Here is a 20,235-nt window from a genome sequence, read left to right on the forward strand (position 1 = left end):
AAGACTCCGTGTGTGTCAGCATTCTTTCCACCTTTGCAACGTGTGCTGTGTTGTATTCTAGGGTTGACACTGATAATGACCACCTGTGTGACTCTGTCCTCCAGCTTGAGAAACCAGCGTGTCTCATCCTGATTTTCTTTTTAACATCCACCCCCTACCCCAAGGCTCTACCTGCTCATTTGCAGAAAGTATACTACTTGTCTGAGTAATATACTTTCTGCAAATTATCCAAAAACTTCAAGGCTCAGTCCAAGAGTTAAAATTTTTTCTTGCTTCCTGTGGCCTCACTGCTGTTCTGCCTCATTGACAGAGGCTTTCTAGGATTCCATGATGGTTTACTGACCCTTGTCCCTGCCATCACCAACATGGAGCTCCACGCTTGGGCTCCAAGTTTACAGGTTATTTTTTAGTTCCTATGCATACACTCAGTCAGGCGTTGAGCTGCAGGCAAAACCCAATCTCCCCTCATAAGCCCTTGGACCCTGGTAGTAAGCTGAAATCATCCAGCCCAGATTCCTCCCCCTTCCCAGGGAGACTCCTTTTTAGAGCCCTTGATGGCCCCTCCTGCCAGCAGAGTTTCAGTGTCATTACATTTGATTTCCCTAAGTTTACATTTTAGGGTTGTCACCTCTATTTCCTCCTTCCTGGTTGCTTATGCAAATCAGTCCAATGGCTCCCTGGGACAGTCCTGCATATTAAGGCCCAAGGCCTTTGGTTAGAAATGCAGTCTGAGTCAGCCCACTGCTTACTCACAGTGGCCTGGACAAGCCTTGTTTATTTAACATTTAAAGCCCCGCAAATGGGGAAAAGTAATAAAACCAAACTCATAGAATTATGGTGAGACTTAAATGAGCTAACAGATACTTAGCACTTACATTAGTGCCTGACACACAGTAAGCACTCAGTCTCAGTATTATTGCTGCTATTGTTATTAGTCTCTCTTTGACTACAAAAAGTTTCTTTAAAAGCCTTTCCCCAGAGCACTCAGTGCCTGTCAGTCCTTGACTAAGACTCATCAATGAATTCTTTGTGGAATCAAGATCACTTTGAGATTCACTAACTCCTGGCAGATCTCGTAATAAATCTTAATCTTTGAACCCAAGGCCCTTGCACTGAAGCAGTCCCACAGTACAGGTACCAATGATGCTTAATGAATTGAACCTATTTCAAATAAACCTATGAAGACAGAAAATAAGGGGAGGTAGAATATCAAACTTTGTTCAGAGCAAAGATACAAAATGAAGGTCATGAAATAACCATTCTCTAGGTCTGCAAGAAATTTATCAAGAGTTTTTATTTGAAGTTTCAAACTGTTGGTCTTGAAAATATGAAGAGCAAATGCTTATCAATTGCTTCTGAGTGCTAGGCACCATACTAAACGCTTTATATTCTCTTATATTTGTTAACCATCTGTAGTAAGTAGTTACCATTCCCATGTAACAGATAAGCAAAGAGGCTTAGAGAGGGGAAGCCCCAAAGCACACACTTGATAAGTGATGGATTCAAGCCCAGGCAGTCGATCCCAGAGCTCAGTGTTAAACAATCACCTCTTGTATCTCCCACCTAAACTTCACCCTGGATATGGATTCATTTTCTTACATGATTTTAAATCAAATTTAAGATGAGTTTTGCTTAAAAGCGATATAGGTTGAATAAGTTGGAAATGGGTTGACTATGTTTTGAGTTCACAATTCAGCTCTGATAACCAAGTCAGTTCAGCTCATTAGCTGCACAAATAATCCTCAACAGCTCAAATGTTTTCAGTTGGTGTATCTTCTTTATTCCATGTGCAATAAACATTCTCTCTTCTTTTTCACTATAAGAGCAACATCATTTTTCAGTTTCCACAAGCTGGATTCAAGTAGGTCCCCAAATTCCTTTAACATTTGTGACTGTTGGTGTACAAATGGTCGAAGCATTTGATCATCTTCCTAAAAATAAATGAAAGGAGAAAATATGATACTGTTGTTGAACCCAAGTTCGTGTGCCAGATGCACAGTGAGGCCAAACAAACCAAAACGTCGGAGTTTGGAGCAGAAAAAGGTTTATTAGTCGAGGAGGTGCCAACCTGGAAGATGGGAGATCTAGACTCATCTTAAATTCATCTTGTCAGCTGGCCAAGGCACAAGGTTGTTAAAGGCAAAAAAAGGTAAAGGGGAGAGAGGGTCTTTGTGATTTCAGCTTTCTTTTTTTTCTTATTAATTGAAGTATAGTTGGTTACAATGTGTTAATTTCTGGTGTACATAATGCCTTAGTCATGCATATATATACATACATTCATTTTCATTACAAGTTATTACAAGATATTGAATATAGGTTCCTGTGCTTTCTGATAAGACCTCAGTTGCAGACTTCCTGGCACTGTCTTGTGATTTGATGTGTCTCTTGTGAATGTGATTGATCTATGTATTCCTGCAAAGCAAACTTATACATCATGGTCTCCTGATACCTTAACTTTGGAGGAGAGAGCACAAGCAATGGTTGAGGCATTTTATTATTTACTTAGAGCCTCCGTGATGGTTCAGGAATTTCAGTTCTTAATTGACCTTCCTGGTCATCAATTTTAAGTCCATTTGGGGCCAGCTAGCGGAAGCCATAGGACATTATCCCCCAGTTTGGGGTCATAAATCAAGGCATTGGTTTCAGCTAATAGTCACGGAAAAGATCATGTTGGGCTTATATTTCCTTTATTTCTGCCTTCCCTCACTTCCCTAGTTAGTAAGTGCTTGAATCCACTCTTTGGAACTCAGGGAAGGCCTAGGAAACTAACGCCTTTTTGACAAACAACAAACAGGGGACACGGAAAGGCCTTTGTACCCAGGATGGTCCTGCAGGGTCCTGTTTGGTTTCAATATTAGTGACTCACATCATTATAATAAAAATTATGTGCATACATGAGGGAGGTAGCCAGTGAGTTCTCCCTTTGGGCTAGAAAGCTGCATTTGATAGCTGCTACCAGAGAAGGCTGCCTGAGTGGCCCTTTAGTTACTGCCAACAGGAAAAATTGGTGAGATAATCCAAATACTTCATATTGGAATGGTATGTATTTTTTTTTTAATGCTGTAGCAGTTCTGAGGTTTGCAAAAGATCATACAGGGTGGGAGTTCTCCCATGGTTGGGGTTGGCTGATGTATCCCCTGCCCCATGGAAGCAGGTACACCTGTGGGGAAGGGTACCAGTGAGCCATGGTGGCACAGGTGCCAGTGCTCACAGAGATGGGAACAGGCAGGGGGCAGGTAGTGTGCCGTGCACCTCGTGTTAGTTGCTGTTTCTCTGCTTATTAGTGAAATGCCTGCTCGTGTACTATTGCCATTTTTTCCAGTGTGTTTTCCAACATGTCTTTCTCTTACTTTAAAAGTATGTAGTTGTTTATATATTCTGGATACTAATTTTTGATGATAAATACAAATAGATACAGATTATGGCTTATTTTTAACTTTGTTTTTAGTGTCTTTCATCACATTTTTTTTCTTTTTTATTGTGAGATATACATACAAAAGAATACCCAAAATGTACGTGTAGGTACAGTTAAAGGGAACATACCTGCTCAAGAAAAAAAACGCTGTCTCTAAAGCTCCTCCTGGTCACACCCATTCCCCCTCCCCCAGAAGCAAAAACTAACATGAATTGTGGGATAATTGCCACCTAGAATGCAGCCCTAAACAGTATATTTTGCCTGTCTTTTAGCCGTTTGCATGGAATCTTACTGGATGGCATCTTTTGTGACCTGAATCTTCAGTCAGCACTGTTGATGGTGAGATTCATCCAGTTGCATGTGGCTATAGTTCATTTTCACAGCAGTGTCGTGTTCCACAGTATAAAAGGTGCTATGATTTACTTATCTTCTGTGGATGTACACTGAGATGTTTCCACGTTGGGACTATTACGGAAGATGGTGTTATAAAAAGTCAGTGCACATAGGCACAGGTTTCTGCAGAATCCATCATCTGAACCACAGAATAGAAAATGAGTCACTTTTCCCAATTCTCTCAAGAATAGTGTATAACTAGCACCATTCCAGACAGGTGAGAGAGAAATTAATTCATTACATACATAGGATCCCTAGAGAGGTGGTTCTCAAACTTCAGTTTCAGGCAGAATCATCAGGAGGGCTTGTTAAAACACAAGATTACTGGGCCTCACCCCAGAGATTCTGGTTCAGCAGGTCTGGGAGCGAACTGTGGAACGTGCATTTCTAACAAATGATGATGCTGGAGCTGCTGGTGGGGAGCCCACACTTTGAGAACCTCTGCCTCGGGGCATTAAAACCAGCGTACCCTGGAGAAGAGGAGTAGAATTGCAGGCTTATAGGGTAGATGCGTCTTTGACCTTTAGTAGATAAATGGCAGACATTTTTTGAAGTGGTTGTACCAATTTATACTCCTTCCAGCATGGCATGAAAGTTTCTGTTGCTTCGTATCTTCACTAAAACTTGGTATTTTCAGACTGAAATTTTTGCCAGTATGGTTGCTTTATATTAGTATATCATCGTGGCTTCAGTTAGTGTTTCACAAATTATTAATGAGGGTAAGCCCTTTTTCATATATTTATTGGCCTTTTTGATTTCCTCTTTTGTCAAGTTCCTGTTCAGGTCTTCTGATCATTTTTTTTCTATTGAGTCAAAATCTGTTTTTCTTTTTGGTTTGTAGTAGTTCATTATCATTTTTTTTCTATTGAGTCAAAATCTATTTTTCTTTTTGGTTTGTAGTAGTTCATTATATAGTAAATGTGTTGCAGATGACTTTTCCTATCCCTTTTGACTTTATTTTGGTATCTGGACCAAACTTTACAATTTTTTTTGGAAAGTTTTAATTTTTTTAATTGAAGTATAGTCAGTTTACAATGCTGTGTTAATTTCTGGTGTACAGCATAGTGATTCAGTTATACATATATATATATTCCTTTTTATAGTATTTTTCATTATAGGCTATTACAAGGTATTGAATATAGTTCCCTGCTATACATTAGGACCTTGTTGTTTATTTTATATACAGTAGTATCTGCAAATCCTGAACTCCCAATTTATCCCTCCACTCCCACCTGTCTCCCTGGTAACCATAAGTTTGTTTTCTATGTCTGTGAGTCTGTTTCTGTTTTGTAAATAAGTTCATTTGTGTCATTTTTTTAGATTCCACATATAAGTGATACGATACGGCATTTTTCTTTTTCTTCACTTAGTATGACAAGCTCCAGGTCCATCCATGTTGCTACAAATGGCATTATTTTATTCTTTTTTATGGCTGAGTAGTATTTTATTGTGTGTGTGTGTGTGTGTGTGTGTGTGTGTGTGTGTGTGTGTGTGTATGTATGTTATACTGCAACGTCTTTATCAAACCATCTGTTGATGGACATTTAGATTGCTTCTCTGTCTTTGCTATTGTATATAGTGCTGCTGTGAACAATGGGTTGCATGTATCTTTTCAAATTAGAGCTTCCTCAGGGTATATGCCCAGGAGTGGGATTGCTGGATCATATAGTAAGTCTATTTTTAGTTTTTTAAGGAATCTCCATACTGTTTTCCATGGTGGCTGCACCAAATTACATTCCCACTGACAGTGTAGGAGGGTTCCCTTTTCTCCACACCCTCTCCAGCATTTATGTAAACTTTACAATTTTAAGGTAGGTGAATCTATCAGTCTTTTTCTTTAAACCTAGGTATTTTTCATATCATGTTTAAATCATTTTCTACTGTGAGATCATGAAGACGTCTCCTAAAGTATCTTCTGTAAGTGTTAGGGGTTTACCTTTCATATTTAGGTCTTTAATTCTAACCTAAAATTGATTTTTGGGTATAGTTCTAGATAAGAATCAATTTATCCTCATATAGATTCTCTTACCACTATTTATTGAAAAATCCATCCTTGCCACACTCATCTCTAGTTCTGAGTGAATCTTTTTCTGGATTTTCTGTTCTTTTTCTTTGGTTATCTTACCTACATTTGGGCCAATCCCTTACTATCTATTACAAATAGCATTAAATAAGCCTTGATATCAGGCTAGGGCAGGTCCTCCTATCTTGTTTTTGGATCTTGAATTGTCTTGGCTATTCTTTGCTTTTGCAACTTTATCTAAATTATAGGTTTATCTTGCCAGATTCCATTACATTTTATTGAGATTGTATTGAATCGCAGGAGACTTGACAGATTTGCAATAGCAAGTCTTCCAAACCATGGAGCCATGGCATGTTTCTCCATTTATTTAGATCATCTTTAACATCTCTCAACTTTTAAAATTTTCTCCATAGAAGGTCCATAGTTTTGTGTTAGCTAAAGGCATAAGTGCTTCTTATATTTGAGATAATTATAATGGTATTGCTTATAAAAAATTTTCTGTCTTGTTCCTGTCATATTCAAATACAATTAATTTTTAAATACTTTTTGTATCCGGCAACTTTTTAATTTATAGATTCTTTTGGATTTTCTATTTACATAAACACATCATCTGGAAATAATACTAGAGGCACTATGGTGTGGGAGTCTAGACTGTGGAACAGCCCTGGCTGGGTTTGGAGCTTTGTCCTAACACTTACTAGCTGTGTGTCCTTACAGAAGTTACATAACCTCTCTTTGTGCCTTAGATCCATCAGCTGTAAAATAAGGCTGGTAACAGTACCTACCCATGGGGTTCTTGTGAGAATTGAGTCAGAAAATGTAAAAGCAGTTAGTATTATATAATGTATGCTGTTAACTGCTATTACTATTTTTTTCCTTTCCAATCTTTATACTTCATACTTCTGGCCTTGCTGCACTAGCTAGAATCTAACAGTGTCAAACAGAAGTGAAGATAGCTGACATTGGTGATTTACCATTAAGATTATGCTTGCTGTGTGTCCCTTTAAGATTACCTTTTCAGATTAAGGAATGTCTATTTTATTCCTAGTTTGTAGAAGTTTTTATCATGGTAGGATGCTGAATTTTATCACATGCTTTTTCTGTATCTAGTGAAGTAATCATGGCTTTTCTCCCGTAATAGCTTAATATGATGAATTATATTTATTTGGTTTCATAATGATAAACAGAACTTGCATTTCTGGGATATTCTGTATTCATAAAGTGAATGAATATCAATCCTGCAATGGCCACAGCTGCCTTGAACCAGCCAGATGTACACTAAAGTGAAAAAATCAGGAGCAAAGGCGGGCAGAGGACCGAAAGGCGTAAACTCACACCATTCCAGGCCTCGACCTTATCTTCTGCTTAAACACATGCACATCCCCAAGCTTGAGAAGTGCAATTATATCAAATATACACATCTAATGGAAAGAAATTCCTTTTGCTCCTAGGATTCTGGTTACTTACCGGAGGTTTATAATGTCTCAGTTTGAGAAACTGCCCTCTCGCCACATTCATGCTTTGGTAGAACACCTTAAGCGCTTTGGCAAATTCTCTGTCATAGCTGGCTTGCTGGGTGCCCATCTGACTAATCTCTCTGGCTGCTGGCAGTCGTGCTGTCATCCCAGCTATCTTCAGGGTGTTAGAAGGCTGATGTTCTGAGACTGAAACAAAAGGTAGCATGCATTTATTTATCTATTTATCCAGGTATTTATATATTTAATTACCTTGGTGGCATTTTACTACATAATCATTTTATCAGACACCAATTTGGACCCATCCAAAGAAATTTTACAAGGAAAAAGAGTTCTCCCTGTTTTTTTTCCAACTAAGACAAGAAATAGATTAACTTATTAAAGAATTTATTTCTGAGAAAGACAGATACACATCACAAATGTAGGAGTTCAAAGAGAAACTAAACACCAAGACCTGAGTGGCCTCTCACCTTGTTGACAAGCACCAATTTTCTCCAGAGATTCTTTGAGAAACACATTTTCTACTCGAAGGACTCTGTTAATGTTTCTGAGCAGGTCCGTCTCCTGTTCTAACTTGAGCAGCTTCAGATAGAGTTCTGATATCTGGTTTGATGTAGTCTACAAAAAACATGTCAGTTTAGCCTTTTGCTGGATTATCTGCATATCCTTTGAGACAGGCAATTGTTGCTACCATGTGAAATCTAGATTTGAAAAAAAGGTTTGTTAATGGGAAGGAACATTGATGATCCCTAAGCAGCTGTCATCTGAGATTTTTCTAGTCATCTGTAATGTCCATTTTAATGTCACATAAATATACACACCTGGCCTGGATCCATCATAGTGGAACTTTTCTTGGTGTCTACCATGATATGGCCTTCACTTGTGACCATGAAGTTTGCCCAAGAGCAGCTCAGTTCGGCACAGCCTTCTGTAGTGTGGGGAAGACACCACCAAAGAAAGAAATGTCTCAATTATCCGGCACTGTTGTGTGAGGAGCTTTAAACCACATAATCACCTGTGGACTAAACCCCAGGGGCCCAGGGGAAGATTCTCTTGGTCACCACTGTCAAGACCTTTGCAGCCCTAGATACCCTGACACAATATCTGACTGAGGAATGCACCATGCAAAAGAGGAAATAAATGTGGTACCTTGAAGACCCCATAAGTCAACAATGAGAGCATTTGTCTGTAAATAATTCAGAAACTCCTGAGATGCATTTAAGGCTGTAAACTGGATAGTCTCTTCAATTTGGGGATTCATAATTTTCCATACAGGCTTGGTATATAAAGTGTTTGGAAGGTCATAAATTCTGTACCTGAGAAAAGAACAGAAAACATAACTTAAACCAGAAGGTATACACTTCGGTCAGGTGAGCCAAAGAATTATGGCCTGCTTTGGTTAGTTGATAAAAGATGACCTGAAATTGATTCTCATGATTACCGCCTCCAGCATCTCAGCTATTCAACATGGGTATCATCACTACATGGATAATATGAAATGTCTAACAAAAAAGGAAAAGGATTTTGATAAATACTTTCTACTTAGATAATCTAAAATTGTTAATTTTCCATGTGAAGTGGTGGTTTGTTTCTGTCCTTCAGAATCTCCCTTTCTTTATTGTTTTATCTTTTAATATCCTTTTAGCCTAATTAGTTTATATCTGGTATCTCTGCCATATGGTAATACAGTCCTTTTGCTTCAAAAAAAAAAAAACCCCAAAACCTCAGTCATCCTCCTCAGATAACAGTCATACTAGATACTCTTTCTGATAATTAAAACTTCTGACTCTATCACTTCAATCACTTAGGAGGATCAGTACACACTGACCACAGTCCAGTGACCTGGAGGGACATGTGGCTTATCCCTCTGTTAAATAGGGAGTTGAATAAGCAGATCAACTCATTTTTAAAACTTGAGAAAATACACCCCCCACCAGGGACCACGAGGTGGGCAGTTTGTACACAGCAAGCAGTTCTGTGGGGCAGGCTGGTACCCAATCTGGATGCCCCGCTCTGCATCTTCCTTTAGCCACTTGGTGCCAAGGCACCGCACAATGTGAATCTGGAAATCCATCCTCTTGCCCAGCAGCTCCAAAGGGTCGATAACCACATCCTCCTCACCATGTGCTCTACAAACAGAAAAGGTAAACACTGATCACAAGTTAGCCTGACTATGAAAAACTATATGGAAACAATTTGGACAACCTAAAAGAAGTGGACAAGTTTCTGGAAACATACAGTCCACCAAGACTGAATCAAGAAGAAATAGACCTCTTGAACAGACCAATCACTAGAAATGAAATAGAATCAGCAATAAAAAAACCTCCCTGCAAACAAAAGTCCCGGACCAGATGGCTTCACTGGGGAATTCTACCAAACATACAAAGAACTCATACCGATCCTTCTCAAACTCTTCCAAAAGACTGAAGAGGAGAGAATACTCCCAAACTCATTCTTATGAAGCCACCATCACCCTGATACCAAAACCAGACAAGCTCACTACCAAAAAATAAAGCTATAGGCCAGTGTCATTGATGAACATAGATGCAAAAATCCTCAACAAAATATTAGCAAACAGAATCCAATAGCATTTTAAAACGATCATACACCATGATCAAGTTGGATTCCTCCCACGGACACAAGAATGGTTCAACATATGCAAATCAGTGTGATACACTACATCCACAAAAGGACAAAAATCACACGATCATCTGAATAGATACAGAAAAAGCATTTGGTAAAATTCAACACTCATTTATGATTAAAACTCTGACCAAAGTAGGTATAGAGGGAACATATCTCAACACAATAAACACAACACAATAAAAAGATGACAAACTGAGAGCCAGTATAATATTCAGTGGTGGAAAACTGAAAGCCTTCTCACTAAAATCTGGAACAATACAAGGATGCCTACTCCCACCACTTCTATTCAACATAGTTTTGGAAGTCCTAGCCACAGCAGTCAGGCAAGAAAAAGAAATAAAAGGGGTCCAAACTGGAAGAGAAGAGTTAAATTGTCACTGTATACAGATGACATGATACTATACATAGAAAACCCTAAAGGCCCCACACAAAAACTACTAGAGCAGACAAAAGAATTTGGCAAGGTAGCAGGATACAAGATTAACATACAGAAATCAGTTGCATTTTTTTACACTAACAATGAAATATCAGGAAAAGAAAGTAAAGAAACAATCCCTTTTATAATTGCATCTAAAACAATAAAATACTTAGGAATAAATCTCACCAAGAAGGTGAAAGACTTATACAAACATTAAGGAAATTAAAGATGTCTTAAAGAAATGGAAAGATATCTTATGCTCTTGGATTGAAAGACTCAATATTGTTAAAATGGCCAAGGTAGTCTACAGATTTAATGTGATCCCTATCAAATTACCTATGACATTATTCACAGAACTAGAACAAATAATCCTAAAATTTCTATGGAATAACAAAAAGCCCAGAATTGCTAAAGCAATACTGAAGAAAAAGACTTCAGCTACAGTAATCAAAACAGCATGGTATTGCCAAAAAAAAAAAAAAAAAAAGACATACGGATCAATGGAACAGAACAGAGAGCCCAGAAATTAACCCACAGACCCATGGTCAATTAATCTTCAACAAAGGAGGCAAGAATATACAATGGAGAAAAGACAGTCTCTTCAGCAAGTTGTGTTGGGAAAACTGTACAGCAGCACATAAATCAATGAAGTTAGAACACTCCCTCACACCATACACAAAAATAAACTCAAAATGGCTTAAAGACTTAAATATAAGACAAGACACGATAAACCTCCTAGAAGAAAACATAGGCAAAACATTCTGACATAAATCTTGGCAATGTTCTCCTAGGGCAGTTTACCCAGGCAACAGAAATAAAAGCAAAAATTAACAAATGGGAACTAATGAAATTTATAAGCTTTTGCACAGCAAAGAAAACCATAAACAAAACAAAACAACAACCTACAGAATGGGAGAAAATATTTGCAAATGATATGACTGACAAAGGCTTAATTTCCAGAATATATAAACAGCTCATATAACTTAATAACAAAAAATAAACAACCTAATCCCAAAATGTGCAGAAGACCTAAACAAGCAATTCTCCAATGAAGACATACAAATGGCCAATAGGCACATGAAAAAATGCTTAATATTGCTAACTATCAGAGAAATGCAAATCAAAACTACAATGAGGTATCTATCACCTCACGCCAATCAGAATGGCCATCATTCAAAAGTCCACAAATGATAAATGCTGGAGAGGGTGTGGAGAAAAGGGAACTCTCCTACACTGCTGGTAGGAATGTAGTTTGGTACAGCCACTGTGGAAAACAGTATGGAGATTCGTCAGAAAACTAAAAATAGACTTACCATATGGTCCGGCAATCCCATGCGTGGGAATATATCTGGAGGAAACTCTAATTTGGGAAGATACATGCATCCCAATGTTCATAGCATCACTATAGACAATAGCCAAGACATGGAAACAACCTAAATGTCCATCAACAGATGACTGGATAAAGAAGTTGTGGTATATTTATACAATGGAATACTACTGAGCCATGAAAAAGAAAATAAAATAAGCCATTTGCAGCAACATAGACGGACTTAGAGATCATCATTCTAAGTGAAGTAAGCCAGAAAGAAAGAAAAACATCATGATATCACTCATATGTAGACTCTAAAAAAAAAAAAAAAGAACTCATCTACAGAACAGAAACAGACTTGCATAGTAAACAATCTTATGGTTACTGGGGGGAAAGGGAAGGGAAGGGATAAATTTGGGAGTTAGATTTGCAAATGTTAGCTACTATATATAAAAATAGATTTAAAAAACTCAAATTTCTTCTGTATAGCACAGGGAACTATATTTAATATCTTGTAATAACCTTTAAGAAGAAATATGAAAATGAATATATGTATGTATATGCATGACTGGGACATTATGCTGTACACAGAAATTGACACATTGTAACTGACTATACTTGAATTAAAAAAAAAAAGCCTGGGTCCAAGCAAGTTAGGACTGTGATGTAATGGGAATTATACAGACTCCATAAGAGGTGGCCAAATTCTCTGAAGGAAGGATGGGTAATACTACCAGTTATAGAATTCATTCATTCAAGAGACTTAACAGGGGTCCACTCTAGGCTAGTACTTCAAGGTAAGATACAGACCTTCTCAAGGAGGAGGCAGGAATATAACTTCATGCAGTAAATGTACCCAGATGTGGGTGACAAACTACCATTGAAGATTTAGTAGGTTCCCAGCGGGACAGAGGGGCAGCCACCCAGAGAAAGCCAGCTGGCTGCCTAGAGGTGGCCTCATCAAGGTGTCATTTTCCTTGGTGAATTCTTCATAGTCCAGAGTAAACTCCAGGCCTACAGGCTCAGAAACTAATTTGGGCAACTTTCCAACAGGGGATATCTCTCATATCAACCAAGCTCACAAGATTGCAACCTGTAAACTAGAATGCACTGTATTAACTCACAACAGGAAATATAACCAGCAGGCAGTCTAGAAGCCCAAGGCAGCCAAGTGACCGGAAAGTTTAGAGTCCCAGTAAGAACAGTGAGACAGTGCTCATCTTGATCTCTTAGTCACAGGATTTTGCCATTCTCTTGCCCCTTTCTTGAGTCTGTTTCCTCTTCAGAAAGACAAAAAGCTTGCATTGGGTGCCCATGAGGACCCTGGCACCCAGACTAGACCCCCAGCCTGCCTCTTTGCTTAGAATTGCTAAAGGACTTTAGCTTTTGTAAAAACTGCCTGAACTGCTTACGGCTCAAAGAGAGAAAACAGGTTCCTCCCCGGGAGAGGGCGGTAAAGGTAATGGAGTGGATTTAGAACAAAGCTTGTACCCACAGAAAGTGGTCAGATAACTGCTCAGAATGAGGCCAGAGAAGGAAACAAAGACACCACAGTCCCTTCCTTGAGACAAGGAACAAAGAAATTATCGAAGCCTGTACCAAGATGGAGACAGGGTGAGCTGGAAATCAGGTTTCTGCTGCTGGTTCTCAGGCCTCATCAGTAGGGATGGGCCTCTAGCACAGGAAAGAGCAAGTGTGTGTGGTGGGTGCCAGACCTCACAGGTGCCAGGACAGAGCTGTGGGCAGAAGGTCCTACAGCACCCTTGGCTTCTCTATCAACCCAGGTCTTTTTGTTTGTGTCCATGCTGCCTTCCTTCTGCTGCTTCTTTGCAGGATGTCCTCATTCCTTTGGTCCCCCATGGCAGTGCTGAGCTGCTCAAAGGCTGCTGGGCATGGGACTTTAAATATTCCGGGTCAGCTGATTTGGCTGCCATGGTAAAAATCAGAATTGATAAAGCCAAATCATGAATGAATGAGCTCATTCATTGGTCTCTTGAATGACTTCTTCAGGGTACCAAGTTGACCACCCCCTCCAGGAGAACTCAGGCTTGCTATCAGTTTTCTATGTGACAGACCCAGAACTAGACAAGGGAGTGGAGGAGATACCCACCGTCCTGTTGGGAGGCACGGGGTTATGTGGATGTGCAACATGGCCTCTCCGAGCCCATCACAGTTCAGAAACTCCACTTGCTCCTCAAACTTCATGCAGTAGGCAAGCGACTGGAGCCAGATGTGAGCTGAGCCCAAGTGGACAGCCTCGACAGGATCCCAGAAAGGATCATCTTCCTGAGCTACATGGCTGTCTTCTCCATCTAGAAAACGCTGGTAAAGTTCCTCCATTAGGAATTTCCTATTGATAAACTTGGCTTTGGACCAAATCCACACCTGGAAACACAAAGGTATATATATCACAATATTTGATTCCATCTGTTGCTCTAAGAAATCTTTTCTATGATTTTTCCCAGCATGCTCTCTCCAGGCTGGGTTTTGGGTACCCAAGGAGTAGGAAGACTCTCATCAAACTTAGCTTTAGTGAAGTCCTTCATGAGCAGTACATTCATTCCTGACCTATTTACTTCAGCACTGCTTGAGTTGCGGGAGCCCAGGATATGACTTAGAGGAAACGATGGAGTTTAAAAAAAGATAAACTTTCCCAGGAAATGAAGGTTTGGGCTCGTGGTACACAGAAGAATGACCCTCAAAGATGTCTGTGTCCCAGTCTCTGAAACCTGTGAATCTGTTACCTTATCTGGAAAAGAGGAATTAAGTTTGCTCATCAGATGACCTTAAAATAGGGAGATTAGCTTGGATTATCTAGATGGGCCTTAAATATGGAAGAGGGAGGCAGAAGGGAGGGTCAGAGAAAAGAGATAGTGATGGAAGCAGGGTCTGAGATGCTGTGTTGCTGACTCTGATGGCCACGAGCCAAGGAACGTTGGCAGCTCTAGAAGCTTGAAAAAGTGAGGAAACACATTCTCCCCTCAAGCCTCCAGAAAGCAAAACAGCCCTCTGATACCTTGCTTTCAGCCCAGTAAGATCAGTGTTGGACTCCTTGCTCACTGAACTATAAGATAATTAACTTGTGTGCTCGTACCTAGTGAGCAGAAGATCCAGGACAGAGCCTGCCACTGTCTGTCCCTAAGGTAGGTGAGGGACAGGGCCTCTGTATCAGAACTGCCTACTGAGAAAGTGGACAAAAGCATAAGCCAGAATATGAGGAATTCCAGTCAGATGGAAAACTTGATGATAAATGTCACATCAGAAATGGTTACCAGGAGTAGCCAAGAACCCTCCTCCCATGAGCACACCAAGATTAGAACAATTTATAGACAGGCTATTAATGAGAAAGGCCTGAAGACTAGCAGAAAAGATCTACAATGAAAGATATAAAGAGGGAATCACAACAAGATGGGTAGGAGGGGCGGAGACATTGTATAATCAAGACCCACACCCCCAGGTGAGCAACCCACAGACAGGAAGGTAATTACAACTGCACAGGTTCTCCTGAAGGAGTGAGGGGTCTGAGCCCTACATCGGGCACCCTAGCCTGGGAGTCGTGCACTGGGAAGACAAACCCCCAGAATGTTTGGCTTTGAAGGCCAGTGAGGCTCACTTTCAGGAGAGCGAGAGGGCTGTGGAAAAATGTAGACTCTACTCTTAAAGGGCCCCTACAAAATCTCACACATTTCAAGACCTAGAGCAGAAACACTAGTCTGAAAGCAGCCTAGATCAGACCCACCTGCTAATCTTGTAGAGCCTCCTGGAGAGGCAAGAGGCAACTGGAGTTCACCCTGAGGACATAGATGCTGGTGGCAGCCATTTTGGGGGGCTTATCTACCAAGAGGACACTGGTGCTGGCAAGCACTATTTTGGAATCCTCCCTCTAGCTTATTAGCACTGGGACCTGGCCCCACTCACCAGCCAGTTGACACCAGTCCTAGGATGACTCAGTCTAAGCAGGTAGTGGCAGGGGGCATAGCCTCAACCATCAACAGACTGCTGCCAAAGACACCCTGAGCCCTCAGCTGCCAGGGGACGTAGCCCTGTCCACCAGAAGGTCCAGGACCCAGCCCCACCCACCAGCAGGTTAATACCAGCTCCAGGACCCCCAGGTCAGAAGCCCCTGGACCTAGTGTCACTCACCAATGACCAGGCACTAGCCCCAGGAACCTTTGTGCCCCCACCCTGCCCACCAGTAGGCCAAAACCAGCTCTAGGAGCCCTAGACCATACAACCAGAGACCCCAGGACCCAGCCTCACCCACCAGCAGGCCAATACCAACTCTGGAACCCACAGAATCCTGCAGCCAGAGACCCTGGGAGCTGGCTTCACACACCAACAGGCCAGCACTAGCCCTGGGACCCCCTGATCCCCAACCCCACCCACCAGCAATCCAACAGCAGCTCTGAGAACCTTGAGCATCTCAAGAGTTGCCTCAAGATCCAGCCTCACTCACCAATGGGCTGACATCAGAGTTGGGACACACCAGGCCCCACTGCCAGCCATGTCAGGAACCAGCCCCAACCACGAGAAGGTGACAGTAGATCCAGGACCCCTGACCTTGCAAACAACCACCCCAGGACCCAGCTCCACCCATCAGTGGACAAGGACTAGCCCCAGGATCCCCAGGGTTCCACAGCCAGCCACTTGTGACCTGGCCCCAATCACAAGTGGCCAGCAACCTCCGCAAAAGGCAGGGCCTGTCAACCAACCAGCCCAGGGGCCAGCTGGCCCTACCAGACCACCCACAGCAGTCAGCCCACTACAACAGAAGGGCCCACACAGTCCACATAGGAAGCATCCCTATAGCATACAGCTCTGGTGACCAGAGGGAGTACGCTGCTGGGACACACAGAATGTCTCCTACAAAAGCCACTTCTCCAAGACTGGGAGATGTAATCAACCCACCAAATATATAGGAATAAAACAGCAAATTAAGCAAGATGAGGCAATAAAGAAATATGTTCCAAATGAGGGAACAAGATAAAAAACAAGAACAAAGTGACATGGAGATAAGCAATCTACCCAATAAAGAGTTCAAGGTAATGATCATAAAGAAGCTCAAAGGACTCAGGAGAGGAATGGAGGAACACAGTGAGAAGTTTAACATAGAGTTAGAAAAATATAAAAAAGAACCAAACAGAGCTGAAGAATACAATAACTGAAATGAAAAAATACACTAAAAGGAATCAACAGATTAGATGATACAGAGGAACATCAATGAGCTGGAAGAGAGGGTAGTGGAAATCACCCAAACTGAACATAAAAAAGAATTTTTAAAAATGAGAACAGTTTAAGAGACCTCTGGGACAACAACAACCATTTACATTATAGGGGTCCCAGAAGGAGGAGAAGAGAGGAAAATAAAAAGGGCAGAGAACTTATTTGAAGAAATAATGGCTGAAAACATCCTCAACATGGGAAAGGAATCAGACATTTAAGTCCAGGAAGCACAGAGAGCCCCAAACAAGATGAACCCAAAGATAGCTATACCAAGACACGTTGTAATTAAAATGGCAAAAAGTAAAGAGAGACTCCTAAGAGCAGAAAGGAAAAAGGAACAAGTTTACCGGAGAATTCCCATAAGACTGTTAGCTAACTTTTCAGCAGAAACTTTGTTGGCCACAAGGGAGTGGCACAATATATTTAAAGTGATGAAGGCGATGAAATAAAATTTATATTTTAAGTCAGGACAAGAAAAAACTTAAACATAAAATTCTCTCTGTGTGTTTCTTTGGGCCTCCTCCTTCCCTAATGTGCCATGTGCACCTACATTACACATTAACCAGAGGTCCTCAAAGATGGGAGAGCCTGCTCAACCATAAAGGTCAAATTTTTTTTTCTTCTGATGCTAGCAATGTATTCTTAAAAGAAAAGTATTCTTTTCCAGTTCTTTAGGGGCTATGGTGACTTGCTGCTCACTTCGTGTAAGTACTTACCTGGACTATGTATCCTTGGTGAACTTTATTTAAAATGTCAGAATGTCATTTTGATGTACAATACTTTGTCTCAAAAATATGTCTGTCTATGCCTTCAACTTCTAACAGGCAGAACAGTTCTCAGAACTTTCCAAGAATCCGCTTCTTGGGTTATAATTCTGTTTGGCTCGAATAAAATTCCCCTTTTTAATTCTTAACTTGAAAGCTAATTGAATTTTCATTGACAACAGGAAAAAAAAAACCCCACAACCAAGAATACTGTAGCCAGCAAAGCTATAATTCAGATTTGAAGGAGAGACAAAGAGTTTTACAGACAAGCAAAAGCTAAAAGAATTCAGCACCACTAAATCAGTTCTACATTTATGATAAAAATTCTCATTAAAGTGGGTATGGAGGGAACTTATCTCAACATAATAAATGCCATTTATGACAAACCCACAGCTAACATCATACTCAATGGTGAAAAGTTGAAAGCCTTTCCTCTAAAATCAGGAACAAGATGAGGATACCCACTGTTAACCACCTCTACTTAACAGTATTGGAAGTCCTAGTCACAGCAGTCAGACAAGAAAAAGAAGTAAAAGGCATTCACATTGGAAGGGAAGATGTAAAACTCACTATTTGCAGATGACATAATTTGATATATAGAAAACCATGAAGTCTCCACCAAGAAAATATTAGCACTAGTAAATGGATTTAGTAAAGTTGCCAGATACAAGGTTGATAGACAGAAATCTGTTGCTTTTCTATAAACTAATAACTACCAGAAGGAGAATTCAAGAAAACAATCCCATTTATAATTGCATAAAGGAGAATAAAATACCTAGGAATGAACCAAGGAGGTAAAAGACCTATACTCTGAAAGCTGTAAAATGTTGATGAAGGAAACTGAAGATGATTTAAAGAAATGGAAACATTCCATGTTTATCGATTGGAAGAATTAATATGGTTAAAAAGTCCAGACTACCCAAAGCAATCTACAGACTCAATGCAATCCCTATCAAAATACCATGACATTTTTACAGAACTAGAAAAAACAATCCTAAAATTTATGTGGAACCACAAAAGACCCCAAATTGCCAAAGCTATCTTGAGAAGAAAGAACAAAGACGGAAGTATCACACTCCCTGACTTCAGACTATACTGCAAAGCGACAGTAATCAAACACTATGGAACTGGCACAAAAACAGACACACAGTTCAATGGAACAGATAGAGAGCCGAGAAAGAAACCCACACACCTGTGTTCAGCTGATCTACAACAAAGGAGGCGAAAGCATACCGTGGAGAAAAGACAGTCTCTTCAGTAAGTGGTGCTGGGAAAACTGAATAGTACATGTAAAAGAAGGAAATTAGGACATTTTCTCTACAAAACAAACTCAAAATGGATTAAAGACCTAAATGTAAGTCCTGAAACCATAAAACTCCTGGAAGAAAACATAGGCAGGATACTCTTTGACATAAATCATAGCAATATTTTTTTGGCTCTATCTCCTAAGCAAAAGAAAATCAAAAACAAACCAACGGGACCTAATTAAACTTACAAGCTTTTGCACAGCAAAGAAAACCATCAACAAAACAAAAAGACAACCTACTGAATGAGAGGAGGCCAGCTTGGTGCTGGTCAGAGGAGGAGAAAAGGACAAGAATCTCAGGAGTTGTGGCTCAGAAACGGCCTTGCTCAGGTTTGTCTCCTGGGTCCCCACAGCCCAGGGCCAGTGAAACATGAGCGGCGGTCTTGGTGTCCCCAGCACCTGGCAGACACAGAGCCCCTTGAACTGGCTGGTGAGTACTCAAGCGTTTACCATGTGAACATATATATATTCATAACCTTTTCTCTGTTTGTCATATTTCACAAGTTTTTAAAGTTTTTAAAGACTGGTCTTGACCCAGAAAATTTTGGCAACTTTAGGGCAATGAGCAGAAAAGTTAAACCCAGAGAAGCATCAGTTAGTTGCTCAGTAGAGCAGATCATCCAGTGACCAAAAAGTCCCCTGTCACAGCCAGCCCCTCCTCCAGTGGCATGTTTGCTACAAGACTCACTGCTAAGGAGGCACACGTGCACTGAGAATTTGGGAGGGAGCAGCCCACCCAAAGGTCACCTGAGAATCAGGGGCACATCCTCTGAAGATGCACTAGGAGTGAGCATTTGGCTGGAGGGCTGCTCCGAAGGCATAACACACATAAGGGACACCAGCTATAGGCCCCCTCTTTTGTTAGGCAGACGGAGAGGAAACGGGTCTTAAGAGCTTAAGAAGGAGCTTCCTAACAGTGAGCAGTGTCAAACATGGGAAGGACCAGCCAGTGGAGTTTATGAAACAGCCTCTGGAGTCTAAATGAAAATGTGGTTTTCCCTTTGCTTCAGAACGGCCGCTGTCTCTCTCGGGCACACACACGGACACTGTTATCAGCTGGACACACCTTCAGGCTCCATTCTGGTACTAAAGTTTGGAGTCACGATAAAAATAAACAGGAAGCGTTCACTGCCTTTGTGGGGGGAAGATCCCAGGTGGTGGTGCTGTGTGGGAGAGAGGCCCAGGAGGGGAGACGCAGAGGAGAGGCCTCCTCTCCCCAGAGTCTGTCCCCCCCACATCCCACCCACACGTGGAACCTGTCTT

The 20,235-nt window shown here is 40.8% G+C and overlaps 1 protein-coding gene across 1 annotated transcript in view; it reads right to left on the reverse strand.

Moving 5' to 3' along the window:
- Positions 1-1,270: 1,270 nt before the first annotated feature.
- LOC102543429 (kinesin-like protein KIF28P) overlaps positions 1,271-20,235 on the reverse strand; it is a 56,967-nt gene continuing 38,002 nt past the window's right edge. Inside the window, exons 17-23 of the mRNA XM_006198887.4 lie at positions 13,790-14,064; positions 9,301-9,435; positions 8,456-8,622; positions 8,128-8,234; positions 7,753-7,924; positions 7,299-7,459; positions 1,271-1,931 (exon numbers count right to left, since the gene is read on the reverse strand). Of these exons, the coding sequence (XP_006198949.1) occupies positions 1,779-1,931; positions 7,299-7,459; positions 7,753-7,924; positions 8,128-8,234; positions 8,456-8,622; positions 9,301-9,435; positions 13,790-14,064 (1,170 nt within the window). The 3' untranslated portion in view covers positions 1,271-1,778. The remainder of the gene's footprint in view (positions 1,932-7,298; positions 7,460-7,752; positions 7,925-8,127; positions 8,235-8,455; positions 8,623-9,300; positions 9,436-13,789; positions 14,065-20,235) is intronic.

Source organism: Vicugna pacos, chromosome 23 (genome assembly GCF_048564905.1).
Source record: "Vicugna pacos chromosome 23, VicPac4, whole genome shotgun sequence".
NCBI lineage: Eukaryota > Metazoa > Chordata > Mammalia > Artiodactyla > Camelidae > Vicugna > Vicugna pacos.